General features: G+C 43.6%; 1 protein-coding gene across 1 annotated transcript in view; it reads left to right on the forward strand.

Moving 5' to 3' along the window:
* The window catches only part of JMJD1C (jumonji domain containing 1C), a gene marked incomplete at its 5' end in the record, with an annotated part of 56,052 nt that overhangs the window by 6,469 nt on the left and 28,512 nt on the right, over positions 1-21,071 (forward strand). The window contains 5 exons of the mRNA XM_010154360.1: positions 10,886-10,991; positions 15,735-15,859; positions 17,224-17,367; positions 17,488-17,680; positions 17,768-19,437. Coding sequence (XP_010152662.1) covers positions 10,886-10,991; positions 15,735-15,859; positions 17,224-17,367; positions 17,488-17,680; positions 17,768-19,437 — 2,238 coding nt within the window. The remainder of the gene's footprint in view (positions 1-10,885; positions 10,992-15,734; positions 15,860-17,223; positions 17,368-17,487; positions 17,681-17,767; positions 19,438-21,071) is intronic.

Genomic DNA, 21,071 nt, shown 5'->3' on the forward strand with positions numbered 1-21,071 from the left:
GATTTTTCAAAACTCATGGTTGGTTAAATGATTTGACTTCCTTAATCCTGCTCCAGGAGGTAGCACTGAACAGATGGAATAAAACTTGTTTCTTCTTTGAAGGTGAAGATCAAATCCTTTCACTGAAGTGTCTAAGTACTTCTGAAAAGCAGTCTTGGGATTACTGCACTTATGGATCTATCCAGTGTTTCTGGATAAGGAACTTCATGTGGTTGATCACAGATTATTACTTTGTTCATCAGTAAAAGCCCACAGAAAATACCGCTTAGTAATAAGAGAAGGGCACCTTATCCTCGGTTCTGTGTTCTTAACGTTTCCAGTGTTCACACCTCATTTATTAAAAATGCAGGTTTAAGGCGTTATTTTTTTACGTGATGTTCTTGACCAACACTGTTTTCATAATCCAAACACAAAATCAGTTTCTGGAGAAGTCTGTTCCACTTTATAACCAGATGGTGCTTTGCTGGTATGTTCCTGCTTTCCCAAATATTTGCTGTATAAGGGAATTGGGAATCCTTAGTGCTTTGGAGAACTCTGAAAGGTGAATGAGAGTACAATCCTGCAGTCATTGCCTGCAGTACTTATCGAGGAGGCCTTCCTGCATTTTAGGTAGGGTGAAACTTGAATTTCACTGAAATGTGCTCTTACCAGAAATAAGCTTTAGCTTGACATGAGAAACACAATAGTTCATTTGACAAAGTACTCATGGGTTTTGTTTGCTTTCATTCCTTCCTCTGATACAACAGTGCTTTGTTCAGAGCTGCCACTCCATGGCTTTTTCTTACAAAATGTATCTTTGAAGTTACACCTAATAGGAGTACTAATTTGTAGTCTGGGGTTAGTGCTTCATGAGAACTGCACTGCAGCCTTCAGCAAACTGCAGTTAGTAGAGGTTGAGAGCTGTAGGCATTCCAGGTGTGTATGTGGAATTCCATTTCCAGGCCAGACATCTGTGGAGAAACTCAAGTGTTTTTATACAAACCTGATTTTTTAAAAAATAAAACCAAGTATGAGTTTTACTATTTTCTTAGACACTGGAATAACTTTACTGATAAAACAAAGAGGTGCAGTACTTGTTTAGATGTAGAGTGCTTGGTATACAGTGCATTTCCTGACCAAAGTTCACTTCAACAGTATACTATATAGTTCTGAAGGGGTTTTTACTACCATTGTTTATAAATACTGGCACCCCCCCCTTCAATCTAGCAGACATTTCCTGTCTTTTGAGTGGAATTCAAATTAACTATTCCTGTCTTTTCACTGCATGCTTCTCTTCTGTGTGGAGTATTGGGAGTAGTGTTTTAGTATGCTTTTCCTGAGCAAGTGGGTTTGAAGCACAGTGATTTCTTGCATATTAGTCTGTATTTTGTGATTCTAGTAGTGGATTTTAAGCATACAGTTTAGAAATTATATTTCAACCATAGAGGCTGGGTTTTAATCCAGTGTGAATTTGCTATCTTCACCATTCTGCACCACTTTGATATACAACAGATGAAATCGGGTTAAAGCAGATTTCAGGATGCATAAGACTTGGCTAAAGTATGGTGCTTGACAGGCTTCTTCCCCTCCGCCCCCCAAGTGGTGTAGTTCAGTCTTGAATTATGTTTTTAACAGGAATTTTTATGGTTCTGTGTGCTAGTAGATTTATCGATGGAAAAATACTGTGAAATACAGGAGCATTGTATCAATTTTAAACCCTGAATGACTTTCCTAAGTTTAACCCAAGGAGCTGTTTGCAGCAACAACCGAAATGGCCCTGTTTTCTGATTAGCAATTTAATCTTTCTTCTTTGCAAGACCATTATTCATCTGTTCTATAAAAGGCACAGCCACTGCTTTCTCCAGAGTTGCAGAGAGCTGTCGTGTTAATCCAAGTATGATATACATCCCAGCTGGTCAGACCTCTGTTATTTATAGGGGAAATTCCTAAAATGGCTCCAGCAGGTCAGAACGGAGCTCTTAGCAGGAGGAAAAAAAACCCCAACGGGCGATGATGGCTGCATTGCTGCTGATAGGGTCTTGGAGCAGAGGCAGCACGTTTGCACAGTGATGGGCTCGCTGTTGTGTGCCCAGCCAGATGGTTGGAGAGTCCCGACACCATGTCTTTGAGACCAGAGAAAGTGGTTCTTCTGAATGAAATTCAGCAAGAAGAGGTGCTGATCGTTTTCCCAACCCAGATGCATTGCTTCTATGCAGTGCTGCCTTCAATCCTATTAGAAATGAACTTTGCAATGGTCTGTGCAAATACAGTGGTGGTTGTTTAAAACATGAGAGAATTGTGTTTTATTCTGAACTACTTCTCCTATCACCAACCTGCTGGCCAATGCTGTTACGTAGCACTGTTCGAAGAAACACATTTTCAACCAAGCCCTGGAAAACCACTTGAAAATAAACCATTAATTTAATAGTAATTAAGAGGCCCAAACACCACTGAAAGCTGTCTTTCAAGAACATTTTGAAGATACCCGGTATATTCTTGCCTCTTGACAAAAAAAAAGGTTGATGTTGTTGGGAAGGATTTGTATTCTGCCCATAAACCCATGTGAGTGACTGGGGGGAAGGGAGCTGGAAGAGTTTTTTGCTCCCAGAGCTCCCCTTGGGTAAATGGGGTTGAGGATATTTGCAGAAGAGACTGGGTAGCTCTGTGACTGATGGTAATTAAGTTGGTGGTAGTTCAAGTTACAGAGCAGAGGGTCATTTACAAGAGTGAGATACTCCAGTGCACCTTTCTGGGAGGTGGTGTTGGTTCTGGGAGCTGTCGGCAGTCTGCCACGTATTGGATAGTGCTTTACAGTTTCTTCTGCGGGTTTGAGTTGGGAGACCTTTAGACAGTAAGCTCTTGGTTATCAGTAGGCTCGTCAAATAATACCCTGTTGCTGAGTAATGCAACTGATAAAAGATTTGGAGGTAACTACTGTGAGATAAGAGATGAACTATCCGGTCTGTCATTACCTGCGGTGACGGTACACAGCTTTCCAACTCCGCCAGTTCAAGCTGCTGCAAGAGTTTCTGCTCTTCCTGATGCACGGAAGATGCGTCTCCTGTAAAATGCTCAGGCTTTGAGCAGGGACTGATCTCTTGGCTTGATTTCTGGGGGCATTAGACTGCCTTTCTAGCATCCCAGTAGCACAGGCAACTGATGGTCAACTGAATAGACTTTGTTACTTCAGACACCTCCATCCATACAGCTTGTCCTTCAGCTGATACAGTTTGGGAAGTTGTTAGGTAACTTCTGAAAGTTGTTCACAATTCACAGTGTGTCTGGGTCTCATTTTAAATTTTAATATCAACGTACAAATGATTTTTCTCCAATCTACTCACTTAACTGCTCTACTTCTTAGTATCAACTTCTCTCTGCTAATTGCTCGCTTCAGGGAAATGTCTGCACTTTGAGGTTTCTTTTCCCATAGTGGCATCGAGTTGCTTGCTAAGTGACTCAAAGGCTCGTTCCAGTATCAGCACCTGACTTGGGAGTTAGTGGGGCAGGATCAGCACTCCCTCCCTGTTTCTCTTAGGAGTAGATAAGACAAAATGCAAAATTAGGACAAAGCTGCGTATTGCTGAGGTGGTGGTGATAAATGTATGGAGCCTGCGTTGAGGAAGGGGAAGGACATGCGATTCAGTGGAAAATGGAAGAAAAGCAGAGGTATGGCTGCGTCATGAAAATGAAGGGGAAGATGGCATGGAGCATTGCTGCTCACTTCCTTTCATTCGTTTGTACGTGGAGAGCAACATAAGTAGTACATGGTCACCGCAGCGCTCAAAGTGGAAGCTGGCAGCCTGCGAGGTTTGTGGGTAGGAGCCGCTTGTTTGGGGGAGTGTTTAGCTCCGACGCTAAAAGGTACATCTGTCACTCCACGGGATTTTGCTTTTCTGACCAGATTGTCCCAGCTGCTGAAAGAGAGGGTGACATAACCCGTGAGCATACAGGTCATCTGGATTTTTAATCTCTATTTTCAAATGCAAAGCGATTGTAGAGTCACTAGAGCAGTTTCTAGGTGGTTTTGTGACAATATCAGCCTGGCCCAGGTTTGGTTTAGCTTATCCGTTGGTTGCTGCTTGCTTCCTCGCTGCATGCTCATTCCGTATGCTGCTCTTGTTTCCCTTCTGCCTTTCTGCGCTGGTCTCATCTACAGGGACAGGAATAACAAACTGACTTTTTTTTTTTTTAAAAAAAAAAGCCTTCCTGTATGCCCATTTCACCTGTGACATTGGTAGAATCATACCATCATTTCTTCAGGCCTGAAACCATGACTTGGATATGAAGCCCTGCTCCCCTAATTCTCAAACCTGATAATTAAAATTTTAAAATCAGTGTCAACTCTTTAATTATTGAACAGGTAAAATGAGGAAGGAGGTAGGAGTGTGCGGGGAGAAGTATTAGGCATGGGGAAGAGTGGGGAAGAAAAGACTTGCTGATAGCTTTTCCTGAGAGATGTTAAGTTTACCCGCAGTTGGCGAACTAGTGAATTTTTAGTATTCATCCTTTTTTTTCCCCCGTAGTTTTAACTTTCTACCTGCAGAAACATAGTTGTTGCTGTCAAGCACTGAGCATAACCCCTGATCTGAAATGGTTGCAGTCCCAAATAGCTGTAAACCTGTGTCCTTTTCTGAGCAGCGCATTCGGAGCCCCTTGTTGGGAAGGGATTAGTTACCCTGTTCCCGGGCCTGGCCGCTGCGGCGTGCCTCTGCGCACGTGTGAGCAGGGCTGACCTCAGCTCGACTTTGTTTCTGGTCTAGGGGTCAGGGTTGTGCCTTCAAGCTTGACTTAACTGGTTCAGCTGTAGCCCAGCAGCTGCCGAGTTTGAATGAGGTAGATTGTGACCGGGCGCTCCGAACGGCAGAAAATAGGTCAAGTGTGGGTTGGGTTTACATAGAAAGCGCCGCGTCGCCTGGTAAGCCTAAGCCTCTTCGCTCCGAGCCGTTTAAGGTAAACTGGGAAGTTACCATCTCCCCAAAAAAACTCCCGAGCCGTCTGTAGGCTGGGTGTTTCTGGCTCGCGGTGCCCTTTGTGGGAAGCCTGGGGCCGGAGGGTGGTTGCTCTCATCGCAGGGGCACGGGTGGGTCGGGGCGATGCGCTCCCCTCTGGAAAGGCGTGCGGAGCGGCACAGCCCCTCTCTGACCCCCTGCCCGCCAGCTGCAGTGGCGTGGCAGCTGGGGTAGCCTTTCGCTTGTCGGAAGGCAGTCGGGAATATTCTCTTTGCCAGCAGTTCATGTGGGGGTGTGTGTCTAGAAAGATGGGTGAAGCAACAGAGGATCTGGATTATTTTAGTCTCGGGTAAATTTGATTGTTTTCCTGTAGGGTTTTGGTGTGGTCCGTGTGGCCTCGGCAGCGCTTGCCTGGTGATAGCTCTTGGTGTGTCAGTGCTGCAGTTTCCCGGTGTTTCACTTAAATTCTTATCTTCCGCCGCTGGAAAAGAGGTCTTGCAGTGTGGCAGAGGGATGCTACCAATTAATAGGTGATGTGGTGGTTGTGAAGGTGTTTGATATTCTGCTTATGTGGATTTTATGTCACTGTCTTGTTGGTTTTTTTCCCCTGCTTGCTCTCACGTCAGGCAGGACAATATTAAGATTGAAGCTTTGTTAAAAAGTTACGGTTGGTGAAAGAGATTACAGATCTGTGATATAATCAGATATGTCAGGTGGTACAGTCAGTGAAAGATAAAAGGAAGAAAAAAGGAAGGCTAGATACCAAGGAATGAAAATCAGATTTTTTTTTTTCTTTAATGGGAGAAAAATCATCTAAAAATGGCATTAGGGGACCTAGTATAAATTCTCAGCAGTCTAGATTTTAAAAACAACACTTCGTGCTGCCACTGCTTTCTGAAGACTGTTGGGGCAATTGGTAGGCAGGTGTTGACTTAGCTTGTTTCTTATTTTTAAGGCTGCAATTTCCAAATTGATTTTCTATGCAGCTGAAGCTCCATGCAGTTATAAAAATGATTTGGTGCAAAAAGAAAAAAGGGGGGGGAGGGAGGCGGGCCTCATTTTGCAGAAACAGATTTCAAGTTACTCATGAAACAAGAAGAAAACTGAAGATTCAAGCTTTCAGTGCTTTGATCTCTGAATTTTTCATGTGCGCTGTGTGAATTTAAATGTGGTTCCTCTACCATTAAAGTACTAACAAAATGCTTATTTCCGTGTGCAGCGCGTACTGCGTAAACACTGTAAACAGGACTCTCATGTTGGTTATGTACTAGTTTTCATTTAATTCCTGTCCTAAATTATCACAAAACCTCTAAGCAGTCAGAGGAAGCTATAGTTAATTAAGCCACAGATGGTGAGGACTAATGTGGTGTTGACCTTTGCGAGGACTGCAAAATCTACTTAGTCTTTCTCTGTAAAACACTAGCTGAAATGAGTTCCTACTGGTATTAAAAAGATGTCCTTGATGCAGTGAAGCCAAACGCAGAGACACTGTTGCCAGGGAAGATGCTGTCCCAAATAAATGTCTGCAGTTTGAGGCTTGGTCTTCAGGGCTCCAATTTAAGCCTTTCTAGTGCCAAAATCCACTATTTTTCTAGGGCTGGTTTTCCTGGAATGCATATTGTCAGTTCTCTTCTCCTACACTGTGAACGAAGGGTTGACAGCTAACTGGAGTTTCTGTGCCCTCCAAGTACCATGTGGGCTGTGTGACTGGGAGAAGGGGCGGCTACTGGAATCCACGTTCTAGCTGTTGTTTCGTGCTCTAGGATTTCATCTATCAACCTAACAAATGCGCTTCTGCCCCTCAAGTTTATGAAGAATGACTTGGGCAAGTACTTTGAAATGGCTGAGGAAGCGTCTTGTTTCCGAAGTGCAAGTCCTGCTGGGAACATGGGGAAGTGTGCTGGCGTTCCCACCGCACAGATGCCTGTGTGCCTAATACGGAAAGGAACTTGTGGTCATTGGAGCCTTTCAGAAGGCGCTTTGTATGGTCTTTGGGCAGCGTGCAGATTCGGCTCATCCTGGGATGTCTCAGCATCTTGGACAGTATTTTGTTTGTGGGTGTAGCTTGGGTAGGAGACTTCTGTATATATTTGGATTTTGACTTGTTTTTCTGTGGGTGCTGTATTTGAAATTCCTGTTTGATTCATGACTTAGGAGGGATTTGGAAGCATTCTAAGTGGTCTGCACTTGCACACCTGTGGCTTTGAATGACGCATCTTGTTTGTTTGAATAGGCTCTCTGAAAATGCTTCTTTTAACAAAGATTTCTGGTTTCTGGCTAGAGCAGCATGGTATCTGAACCTGACGGTATGGTCTGTAGTTTCCAGCCTGCTCTATCTTTGCACCAGAAGAAACAACAGATACACTCAAAACCCCCCACCGCATCACTTTGTTATTTGGGGAAATTTTATTCTTGAATTCTTCTCAGGACTTCCCTTGGAGTCAGGCGTGTCCCCAGCAGAGGTGAGAACTTCCTCCTCAAGGAGACATCCAGCCAACTCAAGCGTTCTTGGGTAATTAAGCAGAAAGTCTGCTGCACCAGAAGCAAATTCTTTTTTTGGTCTGGAAAGAAGGAACAATAGCAGCAGAGATCTAAAAAACCTGACTTAGATTGGCAAGCTTCTGATAGTCACATTGCTTCATGTGACTGTCTTCAGAAGGGCAGGAAGGATTATCTTGACCATATCTTTCTAGTCCATACGCCCTTTGTCTTCTTCCCAGTATTGCATGTAGTCATTTGTGGAGCAAGGGGCACCATCATATGAAGTACATAAAGAGCTTCCTACAGTAGATTTCAAGAAGAAAATTACACTCCCATTTATTTCATTTGCATTCTGATTTGCATTTCATAAGGATTTCAAACCTGCATTAACATCCTCCTGGAGGAGGTATTCCAGGACTTGTGGAAAAACTAGTCTGGGAGAGAGGATATCATACACTTTTGTGAGTAAAAGTACTTTGAAATGAGGAAAAGTCTGGAGGAAAATCGTATAGGGCACTTAATTCTTCTGTGGGTTAGTCTGTCAATCTTGCCGCTTCAACCACGGAGGAGCAGAAGGCTGAAGGTCATAATTGCTGAGGTTCAGATCTGCAGGCAGGGTTGTTTTTTGAGCAATATAGGTACAGGGTAAGGAAAAAGACTGGGCACTGCAGTCATCTGCTCGTCTTCAGTGCAGAGACAGAGAAGAGACTGCAGGTCATCAGCCTTGCTTGTTACCCTGTCTCTGCTTTTGCCAAATTCGTGGTGTGCACTAAAACAGTGTGCTTAAGGCCATCACCTTATAGTTTAACACATTATGCAATTAATTTCCTGGTTTTTCATATGTTCAGATTTAAGATTAAGGCTGGAAAAAGATCAGTCACGCCACACACTTTTTTTTTTTCTCGTAGATATATGCAATATGTACACGAAAGAACAGAACTTTTGATATTTCAGGAAACTTTTAGTATCTTGATACTGAGCCTCAGTGGTTGGTTAGAATTCTGCTTTGCTGAACTGATTTCCATTGACCACTGTATAGCATGTTCACGTCTAGAAGCAAAACACTACACCTCCTCCCACCCCCAGTGATTGATTGGTATGTTAAACATGTTTTGTGTGTGTATTTAGAAACCCTGGTTTCTTTTTGGAATCCTCTACATAATCCCGGTCAAAACTGTGCAGCTTGTGTGATGGACCTCACTTGTGGCTTTTGTAGCTCACCTTTTTCTGAGAGCGAGGAGGCAAGTACAAAAGGGTCTTTGCAGTGTCTTTTTCTGAGTGTTCACACCAGGCACGCTCAAAGGTACTGATATGTCATGCACCTGAGTAGGAGATAGAAGAGAGAGTCCAAATGTACTGTCTGTTGGATCAGCAGTGTCTTCAGAGTCAAGTTCAAAGAAGGCAGAGATGGGTAGGAAGGATGTGGACTCTCCAAGAAACGCAGCACGGTGTGTTACCTTTAGAAACCAATCAAGTGGCTCAAGACAGCATAGACTCAGCACCTTTGCATAAAGAACTCATCGAAGTAGAATAACATAAAGAGTAACAGGTCTGACTTCATGGTACCTGGTCGCTGTGTATAATCTTGAAATGAAGATACAGATGTTCTTAGATGGCACCAGAGGAATTTTTCAGAACTCTTGAGGTCTGCATGTTAACTGCATCTTTAAGTCAGCCAGACTCCCAGTATCACAGTGCCTTAGTCCAGTGCTTAGATCTAATGCTTGTGGATCTGAGAGGGGAAATTTTGGTACAGGAATGTCTTGCAGCTGCTGGGAAAGAGATTGCATAGGAAGGAGGACAGATGAGGGATCATCACACAGCTCCAATTCCAGCATCTTTTGGGTTCCCCAGGCAAATCATTTGCTCTTTCCAGTGGTGGTGTTGCTTCTGTATGTAGGAGCAACGCAAAAATGGATTTGTGCAGGAAAGTGGAAGAGCCGATAGCCTTTATGGATTGCCTTGGGAGAGGCAGTGTGTTGCTAGTCTGCCATCTGTGAGTAAATCTTAGTGTTGACCCTCTTGTGCCTCTGAGAACGATGGCAGTGTGTTTGCCTGGTTGGCGTTTTTAACCTGGTGGTCGGGGTCCTCTTGATCTTCCCTTTCACTTGTACTGTGTTCCACTCTGTGTGTATTAAGAGGACCATCTTCACCATTCCTTTTGAATCTGAGGCCATATCATTTTCAAAAGCATAAGGGGAGAGAGAGTGATTTTCTCTAATAACCGAAGCATTGCTGCATTCTCCATAATGGAGCACAGCAAATCTTCAAGTGTCAGGAAGTGAATTTTGAATTTGAAATAGACATCCTGTGATCAGTGGATTTAGCAGGAATAATCTCATCCAGATGAATAGAGAGAAATTGCTCGTGTCACTTGAGGGCCTGGCAGCAATGCATGATTCCCCGAGTACTGCTTGTATCTTCATATTCTATGGCTGGAGCTCTTCATAATAAATTATGAAACATCAAGGAACTTGTTGGAGATCAAGGAAAGAAATTACTTGATCTCAGCTGCAGTACTGATAAAATGTTTTACATTTTGTATGTGGAGAATCGCTCTGATTATTTTAGCTGTCTGAAGTTCTCTCGGCACAAATGAATGTTCCTGCAGCTCACGGATTTCCAAGGTCGTCTTCCGCATGAGGAGTTGCCAGGCTGCGGTGCAGCTTTATTTCTCTGCCACAGTCTCAAAGGCAGGAATAGCAAGTTTGCTCTGAAATAAAGAAAAATAGGCATTCTAAAAGCCTAGAGATGAATGATGATTTAAGCCTTGCTTTTCAAGGATACGACCCAGATTTTGTGCCTATTTTTTCCTTGTTAGGAGGACAGAGCCACCAAATATGTTTTAATTTCCCAGATGTTATGCTATGCAAATGGGGAAAAAGCATCCTTTCCAGGAGAACCGAATGTAATAAAGATTAATATGAAAGCACGTCTTACTTGAAATCACCTAATTAACAAAGACCTACATATTTGAAAATCAGTAATGGTGTTTGCCTCAGAATGTCTGTTTCTCTTAAAATACAGCTCTCTCTTACATGTCATCTTTGTTGGTTTTTTATCTGTGTTTATGCTCAATATGTCCATATTAAATTTTACAGATACGGAAAACAGTTTTTTTTTTTTTTTAAATTGATGTGATAGTTATTTAAACATTCTGCAAGCCTGTAAACACTGAAGTCTTTAGAGGGCAATTTTAGCTTGTAGTAAGACAGTATTTGTGAACGTGTGATCCTATTAATAGCTTACAAGTCTGACCACATGTGGGATCTGACATAGCATGTTCCTGTGAAATAACTCCTAGCACTGTGTTGCGCTTGTAAGTTTTTTCTAAAAATAACACAGGGATTTGGAGGCAATCAGTAAAATTAGCATCAAACGTACTTAATATTGTACTCTAAAATACATCTAGGAAAATAAACAGAACTGTTGCAAGTAAACGTAACATATGGTTCTTTTTTTAATCTCTACTTTAGGACGACGTAGACAGTCTAAACCCAGTTCTCAGGGATAACCCGCAGTTACATGAGGAGGTAAAAGCCTGGGTAAAGGAACAAAAGGTTCAGGAGATTTTTATGCAAGGTAATTATGTGGGAAATTGTGTTATTTTTATTCTGTGTTAGTTAGTTTTAAGGCCATTAGTTGTGTGGGGCTCATCCCATAGCATTCGTGATATAATGGAGAACATATTTCTAACTTGCAAGTTATTTTTTTTAATCACTTGTTAAGACAAGAAAACAAGACTAGGTAAGAAGCTGTGCATGACTTCTTCAGACTGTTCTGAACTTGTTTGATGTCTTAGTGGTTGCAGCAAAAGCTGAACGTAGATATTTTCTGGAATTTGTTGTGGAGGTTCGTGTGTATGAACGGCAACCGCACACCTTGTAGCATGTTTAAAGCTGTTCTGTGCTCTGCTGGTGTTACTGTTACGTGTGGTGTCTGTCTGTGCTTGTAGTTCTTCACCGTTCTGTCACAGATGAAGAATCCCTTCAGATCCCCACACCCTCACCCCCTGGTTGAACGTGCCTCTCAAGTCATTTACAATTTTGTGACGGGAATCTAATGCTGGAAGGCTGCAGCAAACACATTTGTTATTTTTACACTGTAGATACAAGTCTGGTGAAAACTAATATGAATTAGCCTAAGTTATTTTGGCTCAATCTTCCTGATAATGAAAATATTACGTGCATTTGGAGTATATTCATTAACTTTGTGCAGAGCTGGCAGGCAGCTCTACAGAGGCATTACTAGCAATGGGAGGCAAAAACTAACCTCCGTGGGTTAGAATCCCCAGGCAAGCAGTAAAGCAGTTTGAGGAAAAAAGTACTTAGGCAGTCATTCTGTAAATTAAGACTAGGATAGGAGCAGTAAATAATCTGATATTTTAAGGATGGTACTGAGGTTTGCTTGCTGACTGGTTTCTTTGATACAACTAAGATTAGAAGACTAAATGAACATGGTAAGTATAATACTGAAGTTACTGTAAAAACTTGTGTCTTCTGTGGCGTTTTTGACTAGATGTGATTGGGAGCCACGGAGAAATGATGCTGGAAAAAAGCAATGCATGGAACTGTGTAGATAGTTGGCATGTCAGTGTTAGTCATTTTAGATTTTATCTTAATATCCTCAGATACAATATGAGTTAATAGTCTGTTGATGAAATTTGCAGCCAAAACTGGATTGAGAGGTGATGCAAAATCAAATTAGGGGTATATGAAAAGGAAACTAAAATGGAGCTTGTTTATTGTAGTTCATTAGAGTAACAATAAGACGATTATAAAAGCCTCTGTGTACACTGGTACAGAATCAATACTTGAGCAAAGCCCCAGCAGTATTGATATAGTCATCTACATGAAACTGTCAGCCTGTCGTCCACAGAACTCATCCGCATCCCATCGGTCAAGGAATGGCATTTTTGTTTTCATATATGTAATTTTATGTGATGTCTCAGGCGTATGTTTGGATGCTTAGAAGTGCACAAGGGAGGAGTATTTTAGATGATGAGATTAATCTAATCCAAATGTCCTTGCAGACGAGCTCTCCTCATCTGAGGAGAAGCTGCAGTTAAAAATCCACTTGCTCACCTGATGTGATGCAGTGTGGCCCGAGGACAGACGCGCTTCCTGGGGCAGTGATGTGCCACCCCCTGCGAGGGCCTTAGCGGTGCCACCACCTCAGCCCCGCGGGACGGTGGCCAACCGGCAGAGGCTGCTGCCACGTTCTCCCGGGGCGTAACCTGCTCCTGGTCACGGAGACTTGGCATTTAGCACAAGCCTTCCAGAGGCTTGCGGACAGCCCTCCAGCAGCGCTAACTGCTGTCATCTGCTCACGTTGTGCTCTTCTCCTCCCCTGCCTTCTCCGGTTTTCTTCACCTTCTCCGTTACTACCATTTGCCTGTTCCCTGCGATTTAAGAAACATTTTCAGTTCTACCTTGTCTAGATGCTCCTATTAAGGTGGTGGTCACCAATATTCTCTTGGCTCATCCTCTACAGCATTTTTAGGCTCCAACCTTTTCCTTGTCAATGATGCCGAAGCCATCATCTCGTATCTTAATATTTTCTACTTTGACCATCACCGTTAAAACGCAGTTGATCTGAAGAAAGAGGAGAGTCAGAGAAGGATTTTAAATTTGGGTTCCAAACGTTTGCAGAGAAACATGCCAATTTGAGGAAGGGGAAATTTAGCCAAAACCAGTCCAATTATATGCAAGAATGAGACCAAAGAAAAAAAATTGGCCCTCGTGACCTTTTCTTGGGGCAGCAGTCACAGCAGCATGCTTTGCAGTAGAGACTGTAGGTTTGGCAGGGAAGTAGTTTATTCCTTGTTTAAAAAAAACAAACTCCTCCCAAACTTGGCCAAGTTGAAAGCTTTTGGGACAAATAAAACCAGTTCAGGGAACATAGTGAGGTGTCTTTTGATTTTTAACAATTAAAATATTTGATTTTTTTCTTCCTATTAGATTTATTATCGCTACAATCTCTGAGGCTGAATGTATAATAATCCTCTTGAAACACTGAGTGTGCTTCAGCCCTGGAGATATTTCTTGATAGCACTGTGCAGGCTGTTTCAACAATGTGTAGCTGAGTGTGATTCAGCCACGGGCTGGAGACAAAGCCAGGCTTTTCCTGTAATGGCTGCTTGTGGCTGGGCTGGGCTGGAGCTGAGCTGCCCTGTGTGTATGACCGCAGTTTAATCCTCCTTCCTAGCTGCCCAGCAGCACGTAAGGAGAAAACCCCACTGTTTTTAAAGGTAGATAAAGTCTCTCTTAAAAATAGATAGGCTAACAGCTGGGATGAAGGGCAGGCAACAGATTGGAACAAGGAGTAAAGAGGAAAGAAATTGGCACTGGGTCAGCGCAGAAGAGGGTAAGAAAAGCTGGAAGCTGATGGAGAAGGCAGGATGGAGCTTGTAAGCTGAGAAGACTGGGAGAGGACTTGGAAGCCAGTGGCCTGGAATCATAAATGCTAAAATGAGACAAGAAGCTGTGGAGAGAGGAGAGGCTGGTTCTGGTTATGCAAGAAGCTGAAAATCATTGTGCAGTTAACAGTGGGATGCAGGAGAGGGGGAGCTGGGATAGGAACGTAGGAGTGGGAAATTTGCAGAGAGAGATGTAGAATTTTGGTGAGACTGTCTGAAGAAGGCAGAGCTTTGGGACAGCCATGAGAATTTTGAGACATGTTGGGTTGGGTCAGACAGCCAGAAGTGTGGGAGCTGAGCTGGAGGCGTTTTGCAGGGGCATATGGAGTAAGGGTTGGAGAGAAGCCATCAGGAAGTGTGTCCCCACGGGAACCCCGTCTGGTTCAAGACCGGGAATGTGAGACATAAGCTTGTAGATTGTTCCTCTTGCTCAGTCCGTGTGTGTCGGTGACAGGCAGTGCCCTCGCCGGCATGCTCCTGACCCTTGTCTGCGCAGCTGGAAATGTGCTCCAGGGATGGGTTAACGCTGGTAGCTTAGAGGGTTCCGTCAGTCCCGTGGTTTCAGTTGTGCAGTGAATGTGGGTGAAAGAAGGATGCCATTGCATGGGGTTTCTGTTTCCCAGCCGTTTAAAGGCTAGATAATCATGTGCAAAAGGTATTTCAAAACACCCTGCTAAGGTTCCAGAATTAAACTCTAAGACCGGTTGGAAACGTCTCAATTATTACTGCTTTTGTACTTGGTCTCTCAAATGTTGGCTTTAAAAACAGTCCTTACGATCACACGCTTTCTCGTGCAGAGGGTATGGTGGACACAGTCTTGTGAATGTGGTATTTTACTAGAGAAAGCTGTCACCTGCAGGGTCCCGGGCCTCTTCGCTGCAGATGTTTGAGCTTGCTTAATGTACTGGGCAGGGCTTGGAAAAAATGATCTTTAGGAAAGACAGGGGAATTCTGGCCTTGCCTGTGTGGTTGAGCAACTAAGCACTCTTAAATCATTTAAGTTAGGCTTTTTGTAGGTTGTCACCGACTGGTTTTGCTTCCGTTCCTGTACGCCTGACCTGGGGTTGGGTGGCGGAAGTTGCGAAACCCACTTGGTTGGAACTGAACTGGGTGGCGGCGTTGCTTAGTCATACAAAACGCTGTTGCAGACACGATGTGCGATGAAATGCAGCGTCCCGATGATCGAGTGAGACGCTGAACAGGGATAAAATTGTAGAATCTCAGTATAAAATTAAGTCCTGTACCACACTGTCTCCCCACCCCATAGGCTTTTGGGGGTGAGTTAAACTGATCTTTGCAAAGGGTCGGTGTGTGGGGTTTCTTTGTAGGTGATGTATCTGAAAAGAGGAGCTGAAGTCGTCATAGTCTGCGTGGTTTTGAATATCTGCGTGGCCCTAGCAGGGACAGGATCACTCAGCTGCCTTTCCGACTGCTGTAATGGAGAGAAACGCTGTGGTCACTTATGGGAAAGACTTGGCAGAGCCTCAACACCGAGATGTAAATCTTTTCGCCAGCAAAGCATCTGGGCGTGTGACTAGCCTGTTAAATAGCTTCTGTATAACCTGCTGCTAGCCTTTCAGATTGCTTTGCTGTGGTTGCTCTTCGTAGGCAGGAATTTTCCCATCATTTGTCATCATGGTTGCAGAAAGATTTAGTTAGATAAGAAAATTGTATGTTGAAAATGTTAGCATAATTGACCTTAAAGCATACTTTACCGTGCCATTTGCATTTCAAAATGTCTTCCTGAATAAAAGTAAAATCCACAGGCAGCGCTGTGCCAGAATTGCCAATAGTTTGCTGTCCGTGCTATGTGTTGCTATGAAGCTTAAAAAGCCCAGGAAAACCCATTTCTGCTTTGGTTTTGGCTGAATTCCCTAATGGCTTTTCTGTTTCTCCCCCTTGTGAAGGTCCATACTCCTTAAATGGTTACAGGGTGAGAGTGTACAGGCAGGACTCGGCCACGCAGTGGTTCACCGGCATCATCACTCACCATGACCTCTTCACCCGCACCATGGTGGTCATGAACGACCAGGTGAGTTAGGGGCCTGGAAAGCAGCCCTCTAGCCAGCTACGCGTCCTGGCGCCTTAACGTTTTTATTTTTCCGGCGCTCTGAAATACACGGAGTTGTTCAGATCGAGCAGGGCGAGTCTTACCGCTGCGCCGAGCCACGGCTTTGCGTCGGGCTAGCAGTTAATGCCGTCCCGAAAGCCCAGCGTTTGTGTGATGATATGATTAATACCAGCCCTACAGTTTCGCTCTTCTTCCGCCGTTGCTATTTGACTAGTGAAGCCTTTGAAGTGAAGCGATCTAGTTTTAAGAACTGGTCTACCCTGTCAGCTCTGTTGAGAATTTCTTTTTTTGGCGCTGAAATCTTTCAGCACTCCAGTAGTGATTACTTCTTCCAAGGAACTGAAATATCCACTTCCTGCAGTTTATTGAATTAAGCGTTTACTGCAGCCTTAATTTACATTTACTGTGGTGTCTTTTAGTTGTATTTCTGAAGTTGATGTTAGAAAAAGTATTAATACTGGTGTTTTTAGTGACAGTAATGAATTCTGTTTCATGAGACTGGAGTAACGACTCAACGTTAATAGAGTGAATGACCTGTCTGCCTTGAAATGACTGACAAAATCATGGGTGGCAATAAAAATTTAAGACTAGACTAGTGCTCAAATACATTATTTCCTTTTAATTTGCTCTAATTAATTTTTCCCCAAATATTATTTTTCTCACTTTGTGACACATGGATTAAAGATGTGGTTAGCATTTCCTTTTTCCTGAAATATCCCTCGCTAGTACTGTGCCATCAGTCTTAGGAGTTCTTCTCTCCAGTTGTTTTGGTTCCTTTCAGCAGTTTTGCTCTGTTGGAAGCAGTATCGTAATGCGCTTTTGCGGTATATTTCATAGTATATTAAACAAATTTTACAGAATACAGAATATTTCATAGTATATTAAATAAATTTTACAGAATTGCTGCTTAAAGGTTACTCTGTTAAGAGCTCAGTGTCTTTGAATTTCAGATGAGCAGGTCAGTAAAGGGGAAGGAAGTTGTGGTGGGGTACTTTTTTTAAAAAAAAAAGTTATTTTTACAGTGGTAAGTATAAGACACATATGCTGTGGTTTACTCTATTCCCAGCCTTTGTTGAGGTACTTTTTCTTTTTTTAAAAAAAAAGTTTTTTTTACAGTGGTAAGTATAAGACACATGCTGTGGTTTACTCTATTCCCAGCCTCTGTTGAGATTCCTGTGTCAGTTCTGCTTGTCAGCATTAAATGGGCTTTTCCCCGATGAGTATTTAGCACAGAAAATTGACTGGTGGACACTGATACAGAAAATGTAGATTGGGCAGTGTCTGAACATCTGCTGATTATTTTTTTCTTTTCTTTAATAAACCAGGTGTTAGAACCTCAGAATGTTGATCCTTCCATGGTTCAGATGACCTTTCTAGATGATGTTGTTCACTCTTTGTTGAAAGGTGAAAATATTGGCATCACTTCACGCCGGCGGTCTCGTTCCAACCAGAACAGCAACACAGTCCACGTAGATACATTTATCTTTTTACCTAAGTATTTTCGTATATTATGAATATTAAATGCAATTTTAATTAATGACTTTAAACATGTATCTTTAAGTCCGTTAATCACAACATTATTTTTTTAGGGTCATTACACGCGTGCGCAAGCAAATAGTCCCAGGCCAGCAATGAATTCCCAAACCGCAGCACCAAAACAGAATTCTCACCAGCACCAGCAACAGAGGAATACTCGGCCAAATAAGAGGAAAGGCTCTGATAGCAGCATGCCTGATGAAGAGAAGATGAAGGAGGAAAGATACGATTACATAGGTCGAGGAGGTAAAAGCAGTTACTGGGAAGGGAAGGAGAGCTTCTTAAAACCGTGTTAGGCTGAAAATGTGATAGATCTGTTTTTATCTTCTACAGAAAATCCCAAAACCAAAAATAAACACTTCCTTAGTAAAAGAAGAAAGCCTGAAGAGGATGAAAAAAAATTAAATATGAAGAGGCTGCGGACAGACAATATCTCAGATTACTCTGAGAGCAGTGACTCAGAAATCTCAAATAAAAGATTAACAGATTCGTCTTCAGAGCAAAATTCGGAAAATGAGTTAAAAAGCAAGAACACTTCAAAGATCAATGGAGAAGAAGGAAAATCCCAAACTGTTGAGGGAGTAGAACAGACACTAACAGATAGGCGGTCTCCATGGGATGAAATACCGGAGGATAAAAAACCTGAAGAGACAGAAAGACTGAAGTCATCCATCTTAGATCAGCAGGAGAAATCTTCACTCCATGCAGCAGAGCAGCCAACACCTTACGAGCAGAATGCCAAGGATCCACATGTTCAGGAGTGCAATGCAGAAAAACATCATGCTTCAGAGTTAAAAAATGAGCAGTTTGTACCCAGACCTCCTACTCCAAAATGTGTTGTTGACATTACTAACGAAAACAACTCTGAAAAGGAGAGCCAGGATAATGCTGCAAGTACCTTTGGTTTGCAAACGGTTCAGAAAATAGAATCTCACAGCAGTGATACAAAACAGCAGCTTGCAAATGCCAGTTTCCTTGAAGCAAGGAAACAGGAAGCTGATCAGAGTTGGGTTAGCAGCGTTGTTAACAAAACGGATTCGATACAACCTGGGGTTGTAAAAACGTTACCGGTAAACGAACACTTAAATCCTGACAAAGTGCAGTATGGCTCGTTTATGTCTTCGTTAAATGTAGCTTCTCTAGCAGAAGAGAGTAAACTGCATAAGCAAAGTCCAGTCCCCGATTCTGTGAAGTCAAAACCTAGTGCTTCAGTTGATCATCCTAAAACAAAGTCACCTGACGTTAAGCCTAAATTCACCCAATCTTCCGATACTGTGAAGTCTAAGGTTAGTTCCCAAAACAGCCATGCTACTGGATTAACAAGGTCAGCCAATAAAACTGATCATGATTTGCCTAGGTCTAGTTTTCATCCAGTTCCAGCTAGAGTTAGTGCTCTAGAAGCTACTAAAAGTCCTCTTATCATTGACAAGAATGAACATTTCACTGTGTACAGGGACCCCACTCTGATTGGACAAGAACCAGGAACTAATCACATTTCACCTTATTTGCATCAGCATAATTATCCTCTGCATTCCTCATCCCACCGAACCTGTTTAAATCCCAACGCTCATCATCCTGCATTAACTGGTTCATCCCATCTGCTAGCTGGGTCGTCCGCCCAGGCCCCCTTGTCCGCTATTAACGCTCACCCCCTTAGCAGCGCATCTCACCATTCTGTTCATCACCCTCATCTACTTCCTGCAGTGTTACCCGGAGTGCCTGCTGCCTCCTTGCTGGGTGGCCACCCACGACTAGAGACTGCTCATGCTAGCAGCTTAAGCCATTTGGCATTAGCGCACCAGCAGCAGCAACAGATGTTACAACACCAGTCTCCACATCTTCTTGGACAACCTCATCCTTCTGCTTCCTATAATCAGCTAGGGCTTTATCCAATTATTTGGCAGTATCCAAATGGAACACATGCTTACTCAGGACTCGGTCTGCCCTCCTCCAAATGGGTCCACCCAGAAACTCCTGTTAACGCAGAGGCTTCCTTGAGAAGGGTAAGTTGAGCTCGTTTCTTAATGATGTATTTCCTGGGGCCGGTGTCTCCCAGCAGTGGTTTTCTAGATGCAGACTGAGTAGCCTGCATCGCACCGGGTGTGCGGTGACGGTGAGTTTCTTCGAATGGGCAGAGAACTAGGAACGGCAATACGGCACCAACCAGTGTGTCTCAGTGGGCCTGAGCAGGGAGTTCTTCCAGACCTGGATTTCCTAAATATTGTCAAGTAAGATGAGATGTTTGGTTTTAGTTCATGACCAAGTGAGGTCAACCAGCTGGGTTGGAACCGCGAGTCCACCGGTTGAATATTTGCTGCCTCATACTGTGAAAACCGTTAGTGAAGTCTAATACTAGGAGAGGTAGGATAATCATCTTTGTAGTGAAATTTCAGGTATGCTTGCTAAATAATGGAGAAAGGCTGAGACGGAAGGGGTCCTAAATCCAGTGGGAAATTCTGAGGAGTACTCTGGCATTTATTAATCTTCCTTGCACTGTACACCCCTTTCTCTGATCTTTACACCTCTCTGTGTACCCTCTCTTGGCACATCTCTTTCTCCCCTTCTGTTCCTGTTGACACACATCCCTGCCTTCCCATCTGCTTTCTGCTCCTCTGTATTCGAGTCAGAGCGATTCCTCTCTCTGTACGCTGCGCATAACCGCAGAAGTCTCGGAAGGAATGGTTTGTGTTTTTCAGCCTAGCACCCAGCGGTGTTTGGCAGGCAGACGTGGCAATTACAGGAAAAGTGTTCTCGGCTCCTGCAGGCTCGGGATATGGCACGCTCATTGCAGGCACCTTAGAGGAACAGTGTAAGATGAACCATGTGTAGCGCAGGCAGAGGCTTTGGAGAGCCGTGCTGCCAGCTTCAATCAAACCTCCATTGAGCATGTGCACGCTGGTTTTCAGAGGCTTACAACTTGGCCTAATTTGGGCAGATTTTCACAGGGACCACAAAAGGCATGTCGCTGACAGTGGTCCTTCTGCCAAATTGCAAGCCTTTGCGTCAAAGCTGGGAGTTTCTGAATGGTTATAGAGACTTTTTTCTTTTTTATCATGGGGAAAGCTATTCTTCTCCAGCCTCATTCTTGAGAAAAGCCAAACCACTGTGGCTAAGTCTTTCCCAAACAGTCAGTTTGAGTTGGCCTTGTAATATGAAGGCAGTTTGATCTGCAATGCGATAAAGTCAAATGCAGCAGAGGAAAAAAGCCTAAGAGAAAACTAAAGGTGGATTTATCTTTTCGTGTTGCTGCCTGCTCCACCCCATGCTGAAGTCCATTTTGAAGAACGTACGATAGGCCCTGTTTTCGCTTTGGCTGCCTGAAGTATGCAGCCCTGCATACCGAGGCACGTAGCTTTTTAATTATGTTGCTGTGTGGCAATTGTCTTGTGGTGACTTGTCTTCTGGCTCTCGCACTGGAGGCCTCTTTTAAATACGTCTTAGAAACCCAAAACGGGCGTTCCCAGAGTGGGTTTGCATGGCTGCCACGATCGCGGAGAGGGATCTGTGTTTCGGCTGTAGCAGCAGCAGCAGCCGCCCTCAGCTGCGGGCTGAGCCGTGTCGGTGTGCCGAAGGACGCGTGCCCCCCAGCCCGCCTTTCCCTGCTGTCTGCAGGCGGCCGGTGCGCGGGCGCCCTTCC

This window comes from Eurypyga helias, unplaced genomic scaffold, assembly GCF_000690775.1.
Source record: "Eurypyga helias isolate BGI_N326 unplaced genomic scaffold, ASM69077v1 scaffold12620, whole genome shotgun sequence".
Lineage (NCBI taxonomy): Eukaryota > Metazoa > Chordata > Aves > Eurypygiformes > Eurypygidae > Eurypyga > Eurypyga helias.